General features: G+C 35.3%; 1 protein-coding gene across 7 annotated transcripts in view; it reads left to right on the forward strand.

Moving 5' to 3' along the window:
- Positions 1-24,155, forward strand: part of PRKN (parkin RBR E3 ubiquitin protein ligase) — a 709,059-nt gene that overhangs the window by 236,185 nt on the left and 448,719 nt on the right. For all 7 annotated transcript variants that reach the window (XM_030269580.4, XM_030269582.4, XM_030269584.4 and 4 more), the window contains exon 4: positions 8,089-8,207. In XM_030269580.4, the coding sequence (XP_030125440.3) occupies positions 8,089-8,207 (119 nt within the window). The remainder of the gene's footprint in view (positions 1-8,088; positions 8,208-24,155) is intronic.

Below are 24,155 nucleotides of genomic sequence, written 5' to 3' on the forward strand. Positions count from 1 at the left end.
TCAAGCCAACAGGTTTATCGGGCTGGAGCCACCCCAAAGGGTCTCTCCAAAGTACAGTGGGGAAAGGTCATGAGCTGAAGCTCAAAGCTTTCCTGTGTAGAATTATGCATCTTGGCATATCAAGGGGAAATTCTAGACCATAGGTACCATCACCTTTTTGTGAGGAATTTTTAGATGTGTTGAGGCATCTGTAAGAGATGCAAGGATAGGATTGGTTGGTATCACTGCTTCAAAGTCTGAGACTATTATTTCCATGCTTCTTATCAAATAACAGACTTAGATGCTCAGCAGACTGTATATGTAAACATATCAATGAGGATTACCATGATTCCATTTTCTGCACATTTAACTTTAATGTGATGAATATTGCTGCCTTTCAACTTATCTGTGGATGGGGAATTCTGTTTGTTAATGCAAAGCTAGAGGAGCTTTGAGGTTTAAGTTCTGAGCTTAGAGTGCACTGTATCTTTGTCTATCTTTCCATCTTTTCCTGAAATACTTTATTCTGTGTTTTTCTTCCTCTACAGAAGGAAGTTAGCTATTAGCATGTGTCACAACTGAATTGTTTTAAAAAGCTGGTGTTTACTGCCCATTGCTTAAATACCTAGGCTGGTTTTAATAGCCTGGAAAAACTGTATCCCTTCTTCACAAAACCTTTTTTGTCAATGGTTTAAAGAGATAAAGAAATCTCTTGACTTAGATTTGTATTTTCAAAACTGTCTTCTAAATTTAAAAGGGTGGTGCTGCATATCCAACATTCAAGTTTAGAGCTTATGTGAACAGAGTATGTGAAATTCTAAGCTGACCTTTTTCTTAAAATTATTCCTATTCTTTACAGTATAGTTCTGGTATTGCATTATATAAAAGTGATGCAATGGCCATGCAATTATGTTGAGATAACAGAGCATGGTAAAGTGCCATTTTCACTCAATCTTTTCCATTTTTCTGCATAAGCCTTTAAGTGTATGATTGCCAATATACATCTTTTCGCTTGTAAAACCAGCTAAGGAACTTCCTCAAAATATTACTTTTTTTGAAAAAAGAAGTTACTTATGTCATTAAATAACACATTTCAGAAACTAAATAGTTCAATTTTAAATAGTGGTATTTTCTGTCTTCATTGAAAAAATGTTATCAACTAAGTTATAGATACATCTTTCCTGAGCATTTTTCGATCTCTCTTTTGTTCCTAAGAGAAGCAAATTGTCATTAAAATTCTTGTTCTGTGGGACCTTCAGAGTGTGGAGCCTGACATGCAGGACATTGGAAAAGGACAACAGCATCACAGGTCATTTGAAAAGACAGTTTCTATGGTACACTGTTATTGTGCAATGTTTTGTCACACACTGAAATGTCAGAATAAAACCACTAACAAGTTATTTAGTATATTAATGTACAGTCCTGTAAAAGATGTATCGGTGGAATTTATGAATGCAATGGAAAGATAGAATTGCACATGATACTGAAAATAAAGCACATAATGGATTTTTACAGCTTTTGTACAGCATTGTTTTCTGGGGTGAGTTGTTTTTTTATTTATTTGTTTGGTTGGTGGTTTTTTTTTTTTTTGGTTGGTTGGTTGGATTTATTTCTTTCTCGATTCCTCTCTTAATAATTCCTAGCATTCAATTTACTTTTTTGATTGCTACTGAGCATTGAGCTGACATTTTCATGCAACTAGGTATTATAGCCCCAAGATCCTGGTTTTGTGTGATTATAACTAGTCAAAATGATTACTATTTGGGTAAAATTATTTTTCCTATGTATATCACCTCACATTTATCTACAATTAATTTAATTTTTCATTTTGCTGTTAGTCACTTAGAATCCTGCAGTCTTCAATGTGTTTTTTCTGGTTGGCCTTAATTTTTACTACCCTGAAAAAAAATCATATCACTAGCACACTTTGTCACTTCACTGTTAATTTCTGTTTTTCTGATGGTGAATACTCCTGAAACAGTCTTCTCTTGGGACTGTACTGTGAAAACTGATCATTTATTCCTGAACTTTATTTCCTGTATTTTAACTATGTATTTGAACACAAGAGAATTTTGCATTTCATTCAGTAACAATATATAATTTATATTAAAAAAAAAATCTGCTGAGAAAAGGTTTTTTTTAATCACAGAATCATAGAATTATTTGGAAAGGTTCTTAGAAATCATCTAGTTCCAATCCCCTTGCATGAGCAGTGATACCTTCCACCCAACCAGTTTGGTCAAAGCCCCATCCAAGAAGGCCTTGACCACTTCCAAGGATAAAGTTTTAGTACCTTGAATATATCAATTATTTTCCCTAAGCCTTGCTACCTCATTCTGTGTTCCTTGGGTGCTCTGAAAAAGAAATCTTTCCAGAATGTCTTGTAAGGGGGCGACAGACTGTAAGAATGTCTTGTAAGGGGTGACAGACTGTAAGAAAGCTAACAGCAAGAATGTTGCTGCTGGTTTCCAGCCTTTCATAGCTGTAATTAATTGAGTTGTAATCATAGTTGAGTAGAGCTGGGTTTTTTGGGACACAGGAAGTAATTAGGGAGCTAATACAGAGAAGTAACTCAGTAGGAATAACCATTATTTTGACTTCTTCAGTCTCCCTCCCTCCTTGGGTGTTTAGCTAGTTGTGTCAAAGGCCAGTTGTGAAATGGGCAGTTGTGTAATCTTGGGTCAGATTTTTTATTAAAAGAGCTGTGTGAGCAAGAGCTGCTGGAAGCTTTGTCAGAGGTTTTCACCTCACACATTCTCAGTGAGCCCACCCACTGGCCCAGGAGTTACGTTTAAGCTCAGGTCCTTTCCTTTGTTGCATCACTGGACTATGTTTTTAAGTGTGCTGTGTCTAAATGTATGTCTTGTATATTCCTGTTTTTCTGGCCTGATGTGGGACCAGCCTGGTCCTTATGGACTTTCTTGATGACCACTGGTTCAATTTTTATACATTTCTTAGTTTATTTGCTGGAACTGTGATCAACTGGATCTGCTGCTCATACTGAAGCCTACACTGCATGATCTGTGTGACCCAGGCAGACTTCTGGAGCATCTTCACTTCCCTTCTCATGCTTAGGCTTGAACTCCGAAGTCGCTGCCTTCAGCTGCAAATAAACCAGGTCTAGCCAGTTGTCATCACCATAGGTCACACTCAGGCCCTTCAGTGATGTAAAAAGCAGCTTAAGGTGGAGCTTTCTGGGGAATATTATGATTGCTGCATAGTGGTTTCCTCATGCACAAGAAATATATTTTATGGGAGACCTTTTGACACTTTAAGTCTCGAACACTTTGTTGTTGTAGCACTGTTTTGCTCCCATGTATTATTTGCCAAGCTTTCAGCAGTTCCCTGAAATTTCTGGTGTGTTGTTTTGTTTGGGGCTTTTTTTATTCCATGTTTTGCTGTCTGCCAGAATCATCACAATTGTTTTTTGGTGGTTTTTATTTTTCCCTCTTTTTGAATTCTTCACTCCTTATTCTTAATATGAGCAATAATGTTGAATTTTGCTCTTTGTCTGAAAATCAGAGAGCAAGCTGAAGGAGAGGAAGATATATTGTGAGAAATAAGAGAATGGTGACCTTATATAGAGGTCAAGAAAGGGAATGAGACAGGGAAAAGGTAATTACAGAAGTTAGATGGGTAAAAAAATAATGAGGGATTTGGGTGAAATATAAAAGAAAGTGGAGGGAAATTATACTGGGGCTCAGAAAAGTGAAGCAGATGATTCCTTCATGATAATGATTGGAAGAGAAAACCTAATATACTAATGTCCTGAATTCCAGTAATTTAAGACAAATCAAATGCTGTGCTTTTTGCATTTTTTTAATTCGTAGATGTCTCCTGGTTGTTTTTTCTCACACAAAATTTTTAACTAAAAAGGCATTAAAAAGATAAGTGTGCCCCACTGTCTTTGTCAAGTAACTTCCGTTACTCCACCTCTTAGGCATTATACCCTTTTCAGCCAAATTTCAAATCTTCTTGAATTTTTAGTCCTTGAAACAGTGTCAAGTCCATTTATTTTTTTTCTGAATAGCTGTGTATTCCATATACTTTTATTACCTATAGATATATAGACATTCTGCAAGTCTTATTTGAGTATCAAGAAAGAGTTGTGGTTGTTTAATTGGGATTTTTTTCAGATTTATTATATTTCATATTGTTATCCATAGTGCAGAATTCTTCAGCTCTTAGTCACAAGTTCTTTTGCATGGCATCACCAAGCAGGGTTCATGTTCCCTAATTTTAGAGATTTGCGAAGTAGATATTTCTATCACACCTTGTGATTCTAAATCCCCACAATGGAGAGAAATTGACCCTTTTAGACACAATTTATCTGACATGTTTATATATTTTTATATCTACTTTAGGATTAATTGAATCAAACCATAAAAGTGTCAATTTTTCTCACTAGAATATATCACAACCAGTTAAGATGAATCTAGCTGTTAAATAAATACCATTTTCATGTTCTAAATTAGATAGGCATCATAAAGAATAGGTATAATTTATAACAGGTAGAAAAGTTTATTAATGTGTGCGTCCATATACTTGGGTCTGGAGAGGAAAGATATGTGCTCTGTGAAGTCTTTGCAAACAAAGAAAAACAGTTAAAGGGCAAAAGTTTAAAGACAGAACATACTAGTTGTATTTTTGCAAAGTGAATTAGATCTTGTAAGTAATTTCTCTTTCTTTGAGCATGTAATAAGTGTCTTTTAATGATATTTGGAAGTGAAAACTGCAAATAGAGATTGTTTTCTCAATTCTCATTAAAGTTGTATACCCAAAAGGTGTGTGCCTCATACGTTTACTTATATGGTTGGTTCTGCAGCAATTTTAGTGATTACTGGCACTGTGCCATAATTACATTCTTTATTTATATTGATGTGTCAGAGCTGGTGCATAAGACAGATTTCCTTTTTCCTGTGTCTTTCTTTTGAAAAGGGGTCCAAGGGGATGCAGTCTCAGCCAAGGGCCCTGGTAATATGAACCAGTGGTATGAGAGTCAGTAAAGAGCTTAATGCTGGCCAGACTTAATGTAAGCAGACTTGCAGCATCTGCATTTTTAATTAAGTCATTGTTTGGCCTGCTGATGCTACTCAGGACCTGCACCTAATGATGTGACTGCAGTTCCTGAGAAAGTGATCAGCACATCTGCATAAAATGGTGAATCCTGCTGCTGCTGAAAATCTCCATTTAACACATTCCTTCTAAAATCAGTGCATTCCTCTTGTCATGTTGTGCCTTTCCAGCTTCTTTGCTATAGCAGATATTTCTAAAGTTATTCTGTGTCTCTGAATAGATCTGTGCTGCTTAACTGCTCCAACCCATTATATTATAAATTTGTTTCTTGTGTTTCAAATTTGTGCACAGGGAATGTGTTTGGGGGGACTTTTTATATTCATGAAAACTGAAAACAAAATTGAAAGTGCTAAGAAAAATGAATATTGAGCTAATGTAGTCTATTTTTGCACAGAGAAAATATCAAGCTAATGCATAAGATTTATCCTCTATAGTAAATCAGCAATATGTCTCATTTTAGGTTTCTCCTATGACTACTATTTTTTACTGCAGTATTCAGTCATGATGATTTATGCCATACTATCCTGTGAATATTTTGCAGACTATTATCAATAAAATTATTTTATCTTTGGGTCCAGATGGAGTGAGCTTAGAACACAAAGCAGACAGAGAGCCTGCTTCCTGCCTCAAGTGTTTTAATCCTTGAAATAAATTTTAATCCGTGGCATAAAATGTGAAGCAAGGACACAAGACAGCAGGGAGTGGAGAACTGGATCAGGAAAGGCATCAGCCAATTAATAAATTATTTTATGCTGTAAGAGCTTGTGTACTCAATAAGATGGTTCTGTTTAACTGGAAGGATTTCATTAGAATCATGCCAAAAATTAGTTTGGAGTGTAGGACTTAACTAGGACAGTGAGCACTGGCACCACAGAATTACTCAGGATGATTGTGAATAGAAGCAGCAGTTTCAGTAGTCCCTTTAGACCGCCCACATAGGAAATTGGAACAATGGGAGAGGACTGGTGATAACTGGTCTCACTTCCTGCTGTTGAGACCAAGTCAGGAATAAGTGGCTGAAATAGTCTTGTTTATCGTGGACCTCTACTAGCAATAGCATTCTTGCTTTCTTAAGTCATAGGGCATTCCCTTTCAGTTGTGCTAAAGACACTGACCTTTACTCTTATTGATTGATCTGCTGATTCTGCATAGAGAAACTGCCAAAAGTAAAATTAAGTCACTTGCAAGTGTCCTCCTCACATGCAATACCATAGTTTAGATTTTTGATGTGGATTTTAGCTCACATGAAGCCTAATCCAGATGTGCTCTCAGTTCCAGTAATCAAAGCTTCCAGCAAAGTACGAGTGAACGGATATCCAGGTGTCCAAAACTTTGTCATATTAAGTTTCACAACATTGAAGGATTTACTAAATAGCTCAGCATAAGTCTCTTTTCCTTTAATTTAAATATTTTAATCGCAGAACTGTGTTTTAGACTGATTTGAGTACTGTACTCTCAGTCTTTTGAGTTATTCTTATGAAAAGTGTGTAAGTGTGTGAATATACAGGTGTGTGTAATTTTCCACAAAAATTTAATTCCATTTAAATTCTGTAGTTATGTTCTGCCAGGTGGTTAATACTTTCCAAGAAAGCGCAGGGAAAACACTTGATAGATCAGTTGACTAAAATTAGTTTTGGATACATCGCTGATATACTCTAATGTAGCTAATGTTTCTGAAAAACTGAAAAAGTGTTAATTTTTTTTTTCAATGGTGCACATCTTTGTAGACATGTGCATACTTAGAAAAAAAGATTTTTTGTATGACACAGTTCTCTGAGGTTGAGTTTTGGAAACTGAAATTATATTTATATTATAAATGTAATTTATATTATATTTGAGTTACATTTAAATTATATTCAAGCACGTTTAAATCAGGACAGACATGAATAGATATAAAATGTAATTAACTGACATTTTGCATTGGTAGAACACAGGGTCTAACCCTTTACTAAGTGAAGGACATGTAAAAATAAAAGAAGTCAGCCATGTTTAAAAAAATTTTTCCAGGTCATATTTACTATGGTAATGTGATAGTTTTCCCATGTACATAAAACATATATTTCTGATCAATGTAGGGAGAAATAAGAGAATAGGGAGAACGACAGTGAAAAACTTTATCTCTAAGAATTACTACTGATCCTGAAGTTCACCACTGTTAATGGGTCAAATCTCCTCTTGATATTGATACATTTTTGTCTGAAACTTTTTTCTGGTCTCATTTCAACTTCTGATGATAACCTTGTGTCTCTGACCTTGGAGCTGTCCAGTCTTGATTAAAGCCATGCCAGGGATATTCCAAAATTTTGTAAGGAATAGCCATAGCTATTCTAAAAAGTGCTTCATTCAGTGATCAGCATTGCCTGTGAAATCAAATTCATTAGCATTGCCCTGGGCTTTCATAATTCTCTGCATATCACATTCTGTTCCATAGTTTCACAGAACAGAATGCATTTCATTTCATTTTCCTTGAAAATTTACTTGGCCTAATATCTTGGCAGCAGTTTGCAAACTTTGCTAGATTATAAGGCTGCCAGCGAGAATAAAGAACTGGCTTCCAGTCTTCCATGAATGGAAGTAAATTTGCTAAATTCTTTCTTGTTGTGATATCAGTCAAACTCATCTTTTAAACTTCATCTAAGAAATTTTCATGCAATTTGACCTCATAAAAATTGCAGCTAGACAATTTTAGAGTAGAAGTGAGATGCAAATTATGGAGGGTTGGGGTAATTAATCTCTTACATCACTTGCCAAAGATTTCAGTTGGTGCTAATCGGTGGTAAGCTTTGGATGCATTTTCAAGGAGTTATAGTGTAGTTCACCTGTACTTGTTGATCAAGAAGCAGAAGTTACTGGAAGGTGTTAGGAACTAGACCAGGCAAGAAAAGATTATCACAAAGCTGTCTTCAGAAATTAAAATGATTTTAACTTATCACTTATAGAGTCAAACAGAAAGCTTTCATGACAGTTTGCTGCTGATTTTCAATAGACATCAAAAGTGGTTGTTTTCTGTTTGTTTGTTTTTCGTCTTGACAGGTGCAGCAAGTTACAACAGTTTTTATGTTTTTTGCAAAAATTTCTGTCAAGCTGTGAAGCCTGGAAAACTGAGGGTCCGCTGCAGTGTATGTAAACAAGGAACCCTGACGTTGGCAAGGGTAAGCTTTTTGGATTTGTTTCAAGGTTTTGGGTGTATGGAGATGACATATCTCATCTTTTTTATTTGCATACATATGTCTATGTATATATGTAGGCTTATTTTCTTTTCTTCATGCTTTTTATAGCTGAGAGGAGTAGTTCAAAAGATGCTGAAAATTCCACTCACTTGTTTCTATTATTTGGAGCATATACAAGGAACATGGTGCAGACTGAAGTTCCAGTCCTTGAAAGACATACTTAGCTCTTTATTTAAAGGACTAATGATTAACCTGATTGCATGCACAATCTGTGCAACTACAGATGTGCTAAAAAGATGGGATGACAGATGTTTATTCAAAGCTTGGAGCCGTTGCTAAGGCCTCAGAAACTCCTGAATTCCGATCTTGGTTGTGACCATTATGGGCTGAGGCCAGAAGTTTTTAAACAGATGTGTAGTTAGAATATTAATCCTTCCAGCCCTGTTGCAGTGTGTAAAGTCAAGGAAAAGTTATTGTTCTTGGACAGAAAACTAGTAAGAGATCTCTCAATCTTGGTTTGCACCCTAAAATGAGAGAGTGTTGGGGTGTGAGTTGAATGTGCAATTGTGTAAAGTTTTGAAGGGTTTTTTCTTTTGTCTGAGTGCTCCTAAATTTCACTGGTTGTGTTACTGTTGAATGAGAGTTCTTCTCTTATAAATCTGTGTTAGTTAACCAGGTTTGTTATGTGAACGGCTTGGGTTTTGAAGAAGACTGAGCCATACCATGCTATAGCTTGGTCATAAGGAACTTTCATATTCAGCCCATGGTCAAGTGTTTAAATTTGTCTTTTGCTGTGGTTTAAAGTTTCAGCTTTGTGTTCTCAATGTAGTATGGTTCTTCAATGCCTTTACATGTAATAGCCCTGTAAAAAAATAGCAATTAAACCAGCAGGTTTTATATTCTCCTTGAAAAGAATAAACCATATCTTATACATATCTTAATTCAAAAAGCCACAACTACAATGCCCCTCAAGCTTTGTGTGAATTAACCAACTATCTCTGATTTATTTCAGAGGCTTCAATGTTGCATTTTGTGGTGTTCCAGATGAACACATCTAAGGGGATTCTTTTTCTCTCAAAATTTGTATTAAAATATTGGTGATTAGTATAGACTTGAATCATATATAAATGAAGACAGAAGAGAATACACCATTAATGTACATTTCCAATGGATAAAGACACAGAGAATATTGTATTCAGTTTGTATATAGGAAGTCAGTGCTGTTGAAAGGCACTGCTTGTATCACTAGATGAGTCTGAATCTTATAGATTCCATTGATGTCACACAACATGAGTCCTTTGTTAGACTCAGCAGCTTCCTTCAGCATGTCTACTTTTGGAAATGATGACTTTCACATCCGTGCTGTTTGATTTGGGATCATTGAATTCCTTGTATTAAAATAACCTAAATACATTTCCAAACTTTTCAACTTTTACAGAATCTACACTGTTCTTGGTTTTGGAAACTTAAAAAAAACAAACCCAAAAACATCAACCCTGCATTGTCTCCCAGTAATTCTTCACAACTCCATGGTGGAAATGCTATTATAAGAAGTTTCAGTAATGTACACCTATAAATAACTTCTGATTGCCTGGAATGTATGTGGGCCTACATTCTTTCGGCAAATACGGGTTCAATGACACAATAAATTTATGCAGGCTGATAAATTCAATTGAATGAGAAGATTACAGCTGCTTCTTCTTTCTATTAGCATATTTTACAGTACATATGAAAAGAAAGTAGATGGAAACTTGTAGTGGAAGCTCTTCCAATTTTCAAGGTTGATTCAAAAATCCCAGCTTTTAGAAGATTTGATAAGATACTTCAGGAAAAAAGTACAGAAGAAGAAAGGGAGATATCTTCTGGAAAGTTTAAAATGATAATTTTATTCTGTTTTAGTTTTCACATAATGCTTGGCTGTGAAATAATTTGCACCTGAGATTCTTGTTACTTTCTCCCCAAAACAGAGAAAATCTGTTATCATTCTTTTCCTCTCAAATAGAAGCAGAACACAGTAGTTAGGAGTAGTGGGCATGCTGTTCTTGCAGTTTGGGCTAGCAGTCCTATGGGCTTCCAAAGTGCAGTGTTTGCAATATGGGCACTCCTAATGTCATGAATGTGCTATGCAAGTCAGCTTGTTTTATAAACACACAGCATCTATCTCAGTCCTCTGGTTATAAAGAGTAGGTGCAGATTTTGCATCTGCCCCACCTTCTTTTCTGCTCTACTTTCCAATGAGACAGAAAATAGTTCCAGTTGGAGTGGCTTCTAATATGTCATAAGACTCATTTCTTACTGTATAGAGAACACTCTGTGTTAAGGCCAGGTAAAAGTGTGTCTCACAGCAGGTGAGCTTCGATGCATTGCAGTCTACATTAGACAAAGTCTGCTGAAAAGGTTAAAAAAGTTCAAGTTAGTCTATCACCTCAAACTCTCTGTCCTTCCAATCCTATAGGACTGTACCAGTGATTGCCAATAGATGTCCTCTCTACTGGTACTACAGTTATTCTCGTTTTATAGAGAAATTAGTTAAAATAAAGTTGACATAAACAAACTATTAAAAAAACTTCTCTGTATCCTATACTACAGATCTATCAGCAAAGCCACTTCTTTTTTTAGATTTCTTTTTTACCCCCAGTCTTGAAAAACTGTACCTGACCTTTACATGGCAGCACAGCAAGTTTCTTTTCTGCTAAGAAGCAGAGAAGCTCTTTTGTGCCATAAGCACCAAAGCACTCTGTAAGCCAACATTTGTTACACTAAATCTTTTATTGAGATGAAAGTGAATACCTGTGTAAAACCTGCACAAAGCTTTGTGCAGCCTTCCCTTACTCTACATGCTAATCCTTTGACTACCTAAGATACAAACTACCAGCCTAATTAAATTGAGCTTTCTTTTTTCATGGTATGTTGGCTGACATTTAAAATATTACTTATTCATTTAAGTAGTCTTATTCTAAAACCATATTTAGCAGTCATGGCTATTTGCATAAAATTATTTTAATGTATGATGCTCAGATTAGATTTATGATACAATATTTCTATGAAATTAAACAGTCCACTGTTTTTTATTTTTACTGAGGACATCTATCTAAATATTACATTTGTCATTTTACAGCTGGCATCTACCTGGCACTTACCAAAAATTTCATTACCTAATACTTTATGGGGGATGTATGCAGGTTAATTTAGTTATAAGAAAACGTCACTGTAAAAATATCGTGTCTCCCTAGTTTTTTTAATTATCAAGAACAAAATATATCCATAGATATTGGTGTGTGGGTATCTTGTGTAGGCCACCTATAGGCCTACTAGTAAGTTTTTTCATATAGTTTGAAAATTTTAGTAGCTATGATTCAGAAAATTAGGGCATTCCTCTTTGGAGAAAAACAAAAAAAAAGAAAATGAAAAAACCCAAAACCAAAAAAAAATGACCAACAAACCAAACAACAAAGGAACAGAAATTGCAAAACAAACAAACAAACAAACAAGAACCCACATAAAAAGGTCTGATTAGAGCAGTTGTGTTTGCAGTCCTTTGGGAGCTGTAACATTCACAGTGTTAGTTCTCTAGTGAAAAGGAAAATGTGTATCTGTGAATGGAAGGCTAGATTCTGAGAACTGGTATTCACCACGCTATACACAAACCCACACTTTCCCAATGTATCTGAATCTGTCTGTACTCCTGGTAAAAAAAGACAGGAACATTTGATTTGGCGTCTGTCATAATTCAGAATTCAACCAGAGTAAGAGTCTAGATTGAAGTGTGACAAATAGACTTTGGGGCTCCCTGTTCAGGCAGAGGTGCTATGGTGAGGCCATTTCTACTCTGGGGACTCATCACTACATGATCACTTTTCTTGTCTTGTCCTTGCTAGTTAGTACTGAGTTTTCAGTATATCATCCAGAACAAGCACAAAAGGAGTGTCATAGCTCCTCTATACTTTGCAAGCCTTCACATCGTTATGTCAGATCTTTTAGACGTGGGGAGTTAAATTCAGGTCTAACTCTTTGCAGCTGAGATGAGATTTAGTTTCTGTCACTTACAGCACATCTGGTGCATACTGTCCCATCGTTGTCCCTGCCCTTTGTGCTCCAGAGAAGCCTCCTGACTTCACACGTTTTGTTAAAATGTCTCTGCCACAGAACTGCTCTTCCATGGTTTATCAAATTAAGGATGTTTATTGCATCTATTTTTTTTTCATCTTAAACCTAACAAAGAAATGGATATTTGCTGAATTTTGTTTCTCTGGAACCACGGAAGGCTTGTGATTTGGTTGGTTTGTAGGCATAGGCTGTGTGGTACATCACAGTTTTGCACAAGAGTCTTCCAAGTGCCTTTCAGTGACTGATAAATAATAGGTCATAATGGTGTTAGTGGTCTTCCTAACAGATGATAGTATAGTGTTGGGTATTTGATACTTTCATATTTCCTAGGAAGAGAAAGACCTGTAACAGTGCAATTTGCTTTGAGTTCTTATTTCCTAGCTCCATTTAAGCTATTTTAGCAAGGTATTTTCTTTTTGATTAATGTAAACTTAGCACAGATTTTACAATAATATGAAATTAAAAGGCAGTTTACTTTTTATGCCTGTTATTTTTTAAATATATCATTGTAAAACTCCATTTCCCAGTGCATAACCTCTCACCACTGCTCATTTGAGGTCACTTTTTTTTTTCCTGGAATTAATTGCTTATGTCCTCCCTTAGTGACAGAGAAAGGAAAGAGTACAGCTCACTGCATCAGAGCAAGGCTGACTGAAAGAAAATGGGACAAGCAGCACCTCTGAAATTATGTAGTCCTTACTGCTGCTGAGTCAGCTTCTCCCCTCTGATGGTTACACTGCTGGGGTAATATGGCAAACAGATTAGAAAAAATCAATTTGTCCTTTAAAGGTAAACTTCAAAATAAACAGCCACTGAAGTGTATGTGAAAAAGTGTGATCTCATTTACAGGTTGGGAAGATATTAAAAATGTGATTGAATTCTTAAGAATAGGTAACATAGATATTTGTCTCTCCAAAATTACATGTGTTCTGGGAGGATACAAATGTTTTTGGTATATATTATAGCTTACACACGACAAATACTATGTATTAAAATACTTCTATTGAATACTGTGCATAAAAAAGTTACCTGTAATGTGTGACTCCTTGGTCAAACTAATAAATGTGAAATAACCATTTATTGTTGGGCTTCTGCTAATGAATGTGTAAGTACAAAAATAGTTTAATTTCCCTACATTTGGCTGACAGAAGTAACATTTACAGGAAATTACACATATTCAGTACATGTGCTTCTTTCTGCATAAATAATGAAAAATGCATCAATTCTGACATCTAAATTGCCACCACTGGGCACTGATGTTAATGCTGCCTTAAAAAGTCTAGGCCAGAGAAAATAAGCTCTTGAAATAATTTTCCCAGGGTTTCCACAGAATCAGGAAATCCTTCTTTATCAGTTATATTAAGTCAGCACTATTAATTGTAAGTCTAATATTTTTTCCTAGTAAACCAATGTTTTTTGAGAGAGAGGGAACATCTTAAATACCGATGTGTTATTCTGTTGTTTAGGCCACACCCAGCTATGCCAGGATTCCAGAGAGAAATCAGGCATATTTTGATCTTCTCCCTACCTGCTGCACAGGGAAATAAACTCTTTTGTGCACTCATTTCTCTTATGAAGTGATCTGATGGTAACTGGGATGCTGAATGTGAGCTGCTGGGACTGCCATTCACACAGGAGTTTGTGTCATCCTCTCTTCCTGATTGTTCTCACATTGCTTGCAGTGACTTGGTGCACAGCATCATCATTAAATAAATTCAGTGCTGAGATGACTCCAAATTTGGAATTGCTGATGGAACTTCCCTAAGGATGATTGCAGGGCATCTGCAAATCTGATTCTGCCATTGCTCATCAAGTGTCTTCATTGCTTTTAATAACATAGATATCAGGGGAAAAAATAGCCAAAAAACCACCCCACTAACAGGGTATTTCCTGCATTCTGTCTTTAAAAGTCTCTTTTCTTTGATGTTATGTTAGATTTTCCCAAATCTAGATGCACCCTGGGGAGGCTGCTCCAACAGATATTCTTGGGCCCTGTTTAAGATACAGTGGAACTTACAGAAATAAGAAAGCTCAACACTGGGTGGCTGAAAATTATTATTTTACAAAAATTTTTATTCTTTCTTCTCCAGTTCTCTCTTTGGCTCTAGATCTCACTTCATTCTGAACCTCTTAAAACACAGCCTCACTCTTGCACATGTCTCATATAGTCACAATGCCATTAGGGATGGTTTCCAAAATGCTCAGCTCCATCTGAAGAGAACAGTTGGGATTCAGAAGACTTTACATGGTTTTATTCAGGCTTTTCGCTACCTCTTTCATTTATTTTTAAATATCCCTTAAGAAAAATTTCATTACATTGGACATAAACTGTAATATACAGTAAATGAAAACACATACTTGATTTATGAAAAAACTCATCCATTTAAAAAGACAGGAACAGCAATTATTTCATGCAAAATAAACTTGGCTAAGGAAACAGTTTTGCCTCTATGTTGAAAAAATAATGTAAGTTCTTTTATTTTAATACGATAAGAGAGTATATTTTAACTCAATTCTATTAGAAACTCTGAGATATCTATGCATGATTTATAATATTTATTGCAGTATGTGTTTTCGGTGAGGTTGCACGTTATAAAGTCTCTTAAAAGCTAGAAAAAAATACCATCAGAAAAAAGGAAAATGACTTCAGTATTATGTACTGCTTCAAGTCATGCTGTGAAATAAAACTACCTTTTAATGTGAAGCCTAGAGTGAGTTTCTCCAGCCAGGGTGACAACAGTCATAAATGAAATCGAAAACAGTTACCAAATTTATTTCAGATAAGACTTTTACATGAGTTTCTGAATCAAATGTCTTAATAAACCCTTTTGCCAGAGATGATAGATTTATGCCTAGTAATACAGATGGTGTTCAGCGTATCTTGTCCTTGCAGTTGCTGTGGTATCAGGAAGCACAGACTCACAGAATGGTTGAGGTTAGAAGGGAGCTCTGAAGGTCATCTTATCAACCCTCCCTGCTCAAGCAGGGCCACTTGGAGCCATTTGCCCAGGACCATGTCCTTTTGAATATCTCCAAAGACAGAGACTCCACAGGCTCTCTGTTCAACCTGTGCCAGCACTCAGTGACCCTCACAGTACAACAGTAGCTCCTTATGCTCAGGCAGCACCTCCTGTGTTTCAATTCATGCCCATTGCCTCTGGTCCTGTCAGCAGACAGCTCTGAAAAGAGACTGGCTCTGTCTTCTTTGTATTCTCCCTTCAGATATTTATACAATGAGGGGAGATCACCACTAATGTCTGTTTCAGTATATCATGGAAGGCCTGGGACTAGTAAAGAATACCATGCTCTAACACTTGTTTTGTCCAAAATATTAGCTGCTTTTGAATTTTTTTCATGTAATATTGTACATTCTCTGAATGTATAAATGTAGATCAGATGTGGGCTTTAAACTCTTTCACTTCTATAGGTCTTGTGCTCTTTCTATTAATGTTGTGTGTTTTTGTTTAGATAAATACCTTTTGGGAAATTAAAAAAAAAGGGAGTGCTAACAGATTGATAAGTAAGTGTTATTCAGCTTTAGTTTGGGGGACTCTTTGGGCCCCCCTCTTCTTGGGGGCAGAAATATAACAAGAGAGGCAATGTGGCAGTGCTCTTTCCCCTCTTTCCCCCTTCTTGCATATTGTGCCCACAAATATGTATTGTTCTCCAGGGAAGTGAAAAGTTACATATTAATATTTTGCAGCACTGCTATAATTGTCTTAACTACATGCAAACTTCATTCTCTCCATACAGTAATTAACTCCTCCTCTCACAAAGAAGGGCCTATTTCTAAAGTTTCTTAACCTTTTATGTTGAAAGGAGATACAATGAATATTCATCAGCATTCTAGATATTAGAGCCATAGTTACATATGTTGGTAAATCCTTGTTGATCCCTACTGAATCCCCTTTTCTGCTCAATAAGACCAAAATGTGCTGTGAATGTGTTGCTGTAATGTATTACAGTACAAACAAATCATGGGATGTGATAGTGGCCTTTTTTTTTCTTTTTTTTTTTTAATTAATATGGCAGCTGCCACTGAAGTTCAGATGTCCTTGTGCATAACTCTCCTAATTTGCTTTCTTTATTAAAGAACAGACAAATTTCTGTCTACTCAGTATTATTCCTTGGATAGCTGTGAGTATAAAGAGATCATGCTCACACTACATTACTTCAATATTTTTGAAAATGATTAATATTAAACAAATCTAAAAAGTTGGTAATTTTCATTCTAGCTTTTAAGATGCTGGAATATCTAAGAACAACAGCTGGCTCACAAGGGAAAAATAAATAAATTTACTTAAGGTATTGTAGTAGCAGAAGTAGCAAATGTCAAACTATTTTCCTGCAAGTGTGCCTTCATCTCCATTAAGAATCTGGTGTGTTTTTAAAATAAAAATAACAATAATGATCATCATAATAATAGCAATTATGATTATAATTACTATTATTAAAGTTATTTATAATTTCTAGTGGTTAATTTAAGACATAGTAAAGGGACTGTTTACCTCTAAAAGAACTATAAGCCGGTATTTTTTCTAAGTCAATGTAGAAGAAATCATTCCAAATCTTTACATTTAGAATGTTTCAACTTGTGCTGTTTTTCCTAGTTTTAGACTGAATTATTCAATTAGAAGGATTTTGAGTACTTGAACATTATGTAAGTAAAACTCAGACATCTCTAACTAAAAAAAAATCAGCTGATTTTAAGTTACATTGATTAGACTTGTTTAGATAGGTTTGTGATCTAAAGGTATTAAGGTCAAATTCATTAAATGTTTCCTCACAGCTTCATTACTATACAATATCTATTAACATGATGGAGCCACAACCAGGGTAGTTTTATTGATTTGACTTTCTTGGCAAAAGGTATGTAGTGCTCTAATGAGAGTTTTCCCCTTCTTCTTGAGCATGATGACCAGTTAACAGTCCACAAATAAGTTCTTAGTACTTATTTAAGTTTCTATATTACAAGCAATTGGATAGAACAAACATCCTTGGTCCCTTGTAGCAATTGCATATGTTTAAAACTTGCTACATGATGCAGAAAAAGAGTTTAGTGGTATATCTTGAATGTAGAAGGGGTTATGTTTGTTTTGGGGTAGTTTTCAAATATCATAAATGCTTCTGTGTTAAGAACTTGATTATCTTAGGAGTCCAGTTATTTTTTTTTTAATAACTATAAAAATATACACGTAATACTGAATGCTGAAAATTTTCTAAGCTTTGCACACTGTCATAAAAAATGAGTGAAGAGAGGATCAGTGGTATATTTACTTAGGTTTGACCTGCATGTGCGCATCAGCTATTTATTATCTGATGATGGTGGAAGCACTTCGCATGTGTTTTGGATATTTCTGTACATCCCCAAGTTCTAGATTTTATTGGTTTAAAAAAAAAATAAAAATTCAGGTTTTCATAATTAAAATCAGCATGTTCTACATGTCCTTATTTCCATAAGTGCAGTCAAAAGAGTCAGTTCTGTTGGCAGAAGTTACCTTTTTCACAGTAAGGCACTGCATTTTAGCTGATGTCTCAGGTTCCTGTAAAGAGCACCAAGAAATGTTTTTGTTGACTTTCTTCTGCTTAGCTCTGCACGTATCTTGCCAGATGAAAACACTGCTGCCTCATCCTGACTCAGGAGTGTTGCAGAGAAATGTTTATAACTTTGAAAAGATGACCAGAGATGGTATTTGTCTCTTAACAATATAGATGGTAGGGCCTATTCTCAAAATGTAAACAACGTATTTCCCTAAAGTGTGTTTGTTCTTGCTCATGTTGCAGATTGCCTGTTTTGGCATACACTCTGTCCTGTGTGTCTAAGAGGATGTACTATTCTGCACTGTCCTCATCTGAGCAACACGTGCTTTCTGGATGTTCATACTACCTGTGCATATTTTGACTTACTTGATTTGAAAAATTTAGTTTCAGATGGAGAAAATTAATTCCTCTGAAGTTAAGTTTTCTGTTTCAGTCAAGTCTAATTGCTTTTTTTTTTTGTTTGTTTTGAACTAAGAAACTTGGGCAAATAGGCAAGAATGTGTTTAACCCAATGTTTTTCTGGTGTTTTAGGTGGTGCTTAAGAGTGGGAGAATAATTTTGTTTTAATATCCAATCTCTTCAGAATCTGCAGTTATATGTGCTTTAGTTCAGGTCCAAAACTTCCAAGCTTCTTCTATCTGTGGTTAGAAATAATATTATACATTTTTTTCAGAAAACAATCACTGAACTTAAAGGCTTTTTGGTTACTTGCATGAGTCTTGAGCCTCATGGACCATTCTGTTGAGGTCAAATCACCAGTTTGAGTCTCTGCCTGAAGGAAATGTGACAGTACTTTTGGCTAGAAGCAAAATAGATTTAAAATAGTACAGTCAGGTGTCATCGGAATAAACAGCTTCTACATGCCTCTCCTGTCTTACAGAATATACTTTAATTCAGTAATTTGTAAGGTGACAAATTGAGGGTTGTTTTTATTTTGGAGTAGTAGAAAAAGGACACTCTGTGGTTTTGTACAATACTAAAAATTCTTTAAATATTCATAAAAGGAAAAATAAAAGCCACAATACCAATTTATGGATCCAAGGATGCTTTCACTATGCAACAGTTTTAATTATGTTTTCTTTCACTTTTCTTTTTTTTTCTTGCATTTTAGGTAGCGTATTTCCTATGTGGTATTATTTATGGTGGATTTTTTTTGGTATAAGACCATGTCATAATATACCATCACTTCTTAATGGTGATGTACAGATTTGTTTATTGAGGATGTACTTTAAAAATAAACTAATATTGCCTCACTCTCTGGCTTAGAAGAGTGTCCAAAACTTTTTTTTTTTCATTTTTTTCTTAATTTCTCTGCAAGTCTTGACAACATGACAAGAATGTGTATTTCTATTTTATATGTATTTATAATTATTCAGTTGACACCATCATACGTCGACATGATTTCCTCCTATCCCTGTGGCCAACCCAACTGAGGGGAATGGAGGATGGGGCAGTTCAGATTCGAGGCTGACCTGGGGTCAGAAACAAGAGCCAGCAGTTTCCCTCTTTGGTTCTCTGTCCCCTTCTTCTCAGTGCTGCTGGCTTTTTGCTGGTTTAAGAAGCTGTTTCTTGAAATTCAGGTCCAGTGGTGAGGGCTAAGATTTCTGACTTTGTCATTTTTACAAAGAGTAATTTAAAGAGGAAAATTGAATTCATAGGCTTTATTTACTTCAACAAGAATTAAGTTGCTAGATTAAGGTTCTTGTAACTCTACAAATTTTGTCACTTTACTTAAAATATTAGTACTCTGCTGGAGAAAGTTTTCTTCAGTTTACTCTTATGTTTCTCTTCTGCTTTTACTTTTTTCTAGCATATTTCAATTTATATATTCTGTTCAATATATAAAGAATTGGCACTTTGTATCTTTCTTATTTGAACTTTGATTTTGTGTGGTAAGCAAAGTCTTCCTGTATACTTCAGGGAGATAACATGGGTAGATACAATCTATTTTGTCCTGTATTCTCTGATAAACTAAATTAGGGGGCCTAAGTGGTTTTTGTCCATCTTAGGTGACAAGGGGAGTAAAAAGGTGGGAGAGTGAAAATCATTTACTTTTTGCCAGTACAGATACTCATTTTGTGCTGGCTGTATATGTTGGACATGCATGGACAGTAGCACGTCACAAGAAAATTAAGCAAAATTTGGTATAGCTCCTGTTATATTCTGATAAAATCATGATTATTACTTCCTCATGCAAAACTTGTTCAATGCCAGCTTGGCCATAACCATAATAAAACCAATTAATGCATAAATGAATTCTGTCAATTTTCAATAAAATTTTAAAATTTGATATGACAGGAAGGAATGCTAAGAGGCAACCAAGTGTGTAAACACTAAATGAAGGATTATCTTTATTTGTGAAAAATCCATTCCAGCGAGAAATTGAATCAGAGGCTTCTCTCAAAAAAGGGCTACCGTGGCTAGTGAGTCAAATCAGTGCCTGATTTTACTCCCTTTTCAGTAATAGGATTATGTGAGACCCATAAACAATACACAAGTGAGAATAAATGTAACTGAATACTCTACCCTCCCTCCTCTTTAAAGATTCGTCTCCAAATAGTCAAGTTCTGATTAAAAATTAATATGATCAAGCATATTATAAGTGATACACTTCATTTATTAGAGCTTATTCCGTGAGCAGCCTCACCTCTCATCTGGATTTTTGGTTTTGAAATGAAGATTTTCTGTGCAAAGAACATATGTATGGAGTATATATAAAATAACTAAATGCATAAAATGGTAGATCCTGTCTTTATTATTATTATATATATCTCTACTGAAGAAAGAAGATTTCACCTAAAAACAGCTGGTCCAGAATCTGGTCTATGCCAGTATTTTAAGTGACATAGAGGTTAATGATAAAGATCAAAAACCTTCATGCCATTAATACTGACTTTTAATGAGTTTCGACAATGTGTAGTTAGTAATTTCAGAAAGTAGACCTGTAAGGAGTTAGGCTGCAGCAATCTAGGCACTAGTTTACAGTAAGCAGATGCATCCCACTTAGAAAACAATTTGCATTAGAAATATCTGTGTGTATGTGCTTTAATTATACATAAAAGTTCTCCAATTATACAAAAATCCAAAAGCTGCTGGTAAAACCCAAGGCAGTAGATTAATTTCTGGGAAAGGCTCTTTTTAATGAGCAAACTCTAAGCTTCCTGTATTGTTAGGAATTTAAGAATTTAAACTGTCTCAGAGTACAAAGTGTTTTTGCAAATCCTGTGTTTTGGGAAAAAAAAAGGACAGGTTTTGTAGCAACTGGTGCAGAACACATGAAAAAAAATTAAAAAAAAAAAAAAGAAAAATAAAAGAGAGAGATAGTGTAGAGGAAAAACATATGGATCCGCTCCTTTTCAAATGCAGATTGTTGAGGCTGGAAGTCCACCACTTAGTTACTGTGTTCTCCATTTGACCATATGGTTGCAAAATCTAGTGGGATGATGTAAAAACCCTAGTTAGCCTCCTGAAAACAAGATATAGTAGAATAAAGTGAGAAAAGGAAAGTATTCATTTTATTAATTCTTGCTGTTATGCAGTATTTAATATGATTTATTGTCAATAGCTCTGATATGTTGTGGAATCTATGTCTGTTTCTTGAAATTTGACTCAGTGAATATCTTTGTTCTTGGTGAAATCTCTAAGTATGCCTTTACATTTAAGTTGAAATGACAAAGTTTTTTCTTTCTTCCTACAGAACTAAAACTCAGCAGAATGTTAACATACCTATTAACAAGATATGTCATATTTATACAATAACTGGGAGACCATATGTGAAAAAAGAAGATATTTTGTGGTCCATCACAAGCTTATGTCAACCTCAACTATACAGCTAAAATTTTGATCAATTTACTGGCAATACATCTCCATTTGAAATTAAGAAGGACATGACTGTCTTTAGCAACTCCTTGGCTGTCCTGCTTTCACTGTTCAAGAGAGGAGGGATAATGCAAACACAGATGAGGACTTTTAGAGGGAGGACAGGGGAACATAGTTTTGTGTATGTGTAAAGTACCTTTCATATAGGAATCATGAGGGAAGAGGCTTCTCAATTTGTCACCACCAGATGCAGCACATCTACATTGGAATTAAATTTCAGTTTGGGAATAAGTGGAGAGAATCATTGGTCTCTTTTGGAGAAATAGCAATTGATAGGTAAATTGAATTTTAAACAGCGCTTTCTTGGCTTCAACTATGCTATTTTAGAGTTACAGTCTAGTTTCAGGGTAGTGTAAAATCAAGTAAACAACAAGATCCATGCAGTGTAACTTTGCGGGAAGTCCCACTGGCTGAGACTCTCCTCAGGCACCAATCTCTGTGTGGGATCCCTGACTGACACTGATACGCAGAGACTCAACTTTTAACAGGGGTGTTCTATAAGAAACAAAAATACAGTTCTCAATTTATTTAAACATTATATTTTGCCTACTCATGGTTTGAAAATCGCAGTGCTATTGTAGATAGGGTCTTTTTATGTATTCATCAATATACTGTATTTCTTCATGGTTAATTAACTTATCCTATAGAAATATTAGAGTAATAAGTTTGTCCTAGTGTTTAGTAACCAAGCACAGTTATCTATAGACTTTGAAAGTTCATAAAAAGCATGTGGTTTATTCTCTCACTTATAACTGTTTTACATTGAAGCAAAACTTTTAGACCTGCAGTACCTGACTTGAGTGAAGTTATGCTTAACCCTCACCCATAAAAGTGAAAGGAAAATTAAGTCTCTGTGAAAAATTATTCTTCAAATTTTTACACTCCCTTTCATCACCTTTAGGAATTTTTATGGCTGAAGTAAATCTTTCCTGCCTTTGTGTTGTGGTTGAAATTTTCCATCATGATTTTCTGTCTTTGTAATAGGGTTTAGAAAATAATAGTATTTGCTACAGCAGTTACTCATCACCATATCAAAGACACAAACTATAGACTACTACTTCTGAGACTGCTGTGTCCTTATGTGGACTGGTTATAGAGAAGATCCCATTTGTTGAATTGGCCTGTTTGATACACTAGTGTTTTCAGTTCAGATGCCAGTAGCAAGGATGGAATTGAAAATTCCTCTTGTGAAAAAAGTAAGTCTGTCATTAACTATGCTAAGAGATTTACAAAGATGGTAATTTCATTTCCTAGATTTATATTCCTGTCCCACCTGTCTGCACATGAATTTGGGGATTCATTTTAATTTTCTAGCCTGTTCTTTGCTAGTGAGATGGTCCTCATGAATTATAGAAGAGAGCAAAACTTCATCCCATGTTGATGGTTACCAGTGGAACTTCCAAACCCTTGTGACATGCCAACCTTGGTGCTAAAGGGTCAGCTGTTAAACACTTCCTTAAGATGCTGTAAATCCCAGTGTAAAGTACATCTGTCAATGGTATTGTAATTGTTTTAATTCTTCTCCCCAGGCCCAAGCATATCACTTTCAGAACATGTGGTTTCCTTCAAGAGATAAAATACCATACTGCTAAAGTTACTCCTATTCTTTCTGTATTTTCACTTCTGCTCTTCAACACACCAGGAACTTTTGTTTCCCCTGTTCAAGATTTAGGGACTTAAGGGAAAAAAATATATGTATTTATTTATCCAAGAAGATTATTTTTTTTCTCTTGGTGAGATAAAAGGATAATTCTTTATAGGCATATTACATAGTCTTTTATTTGCACAGAATTTTTCTTTCTAAAGGAAAATGTTTTATATTCTGGGTGTGGATATAAGATTATTCATGGGGAGGGAAAGACATAAATTCAAATATTGAAATGCATTGTGGGATGAGGGAGAGATATCTTAACCCCACTCCATACACTTCTTCATTGCAGACTGTAGTAAATTGACTGTAGACCTGCAAATAAACTGAAGTGGGCTTTAAACTTGCTAACTTGGACCCAATAGACAGAAGATCAGGAACTCAGTTCTAGCCAGCTGACCCCACTTCTCTGGTATTTTTGTAGGCCCTGATGAAAAAGTCCAGACCAATTTGCCTGTCTGGACTTCTACCAGTACCTAACATAGCCCTCTAGTTCTAATCACTATAGTTCTATTGTAGAAATAAAGCCTATTTTTTAATGAAAAACAGAGTAGGAACTTCAGCATCCCATTACACAGGATGAACAGTCAGTTCTTTCCTGTTTAAAGTCTCAATTAGAGGTTGATCAATTAATTAAGCACACTTTATTGAATTCAGTTACTTTTTCTCAGAGGGATGGAGACCAAGGAGACTTATAGGAAGTAGAGTTACAGGTTATGACTCAGTCCTTTGGCTTAGACTCTTCACCTATCTCC

Source organism: Taeniopygia guttata, chromosome 3, assembly GCF_048771995.1.
Source record: "Taeniopygia guttata chromosome 3, bTaeGut7.mat, whole genome shotgun sequence".
NCBI lineage: Eukaryota > Metazoa > Chordata > Aves > Passeriformes > Estrildidae > Taeniopygia > Taeniopygia guttata.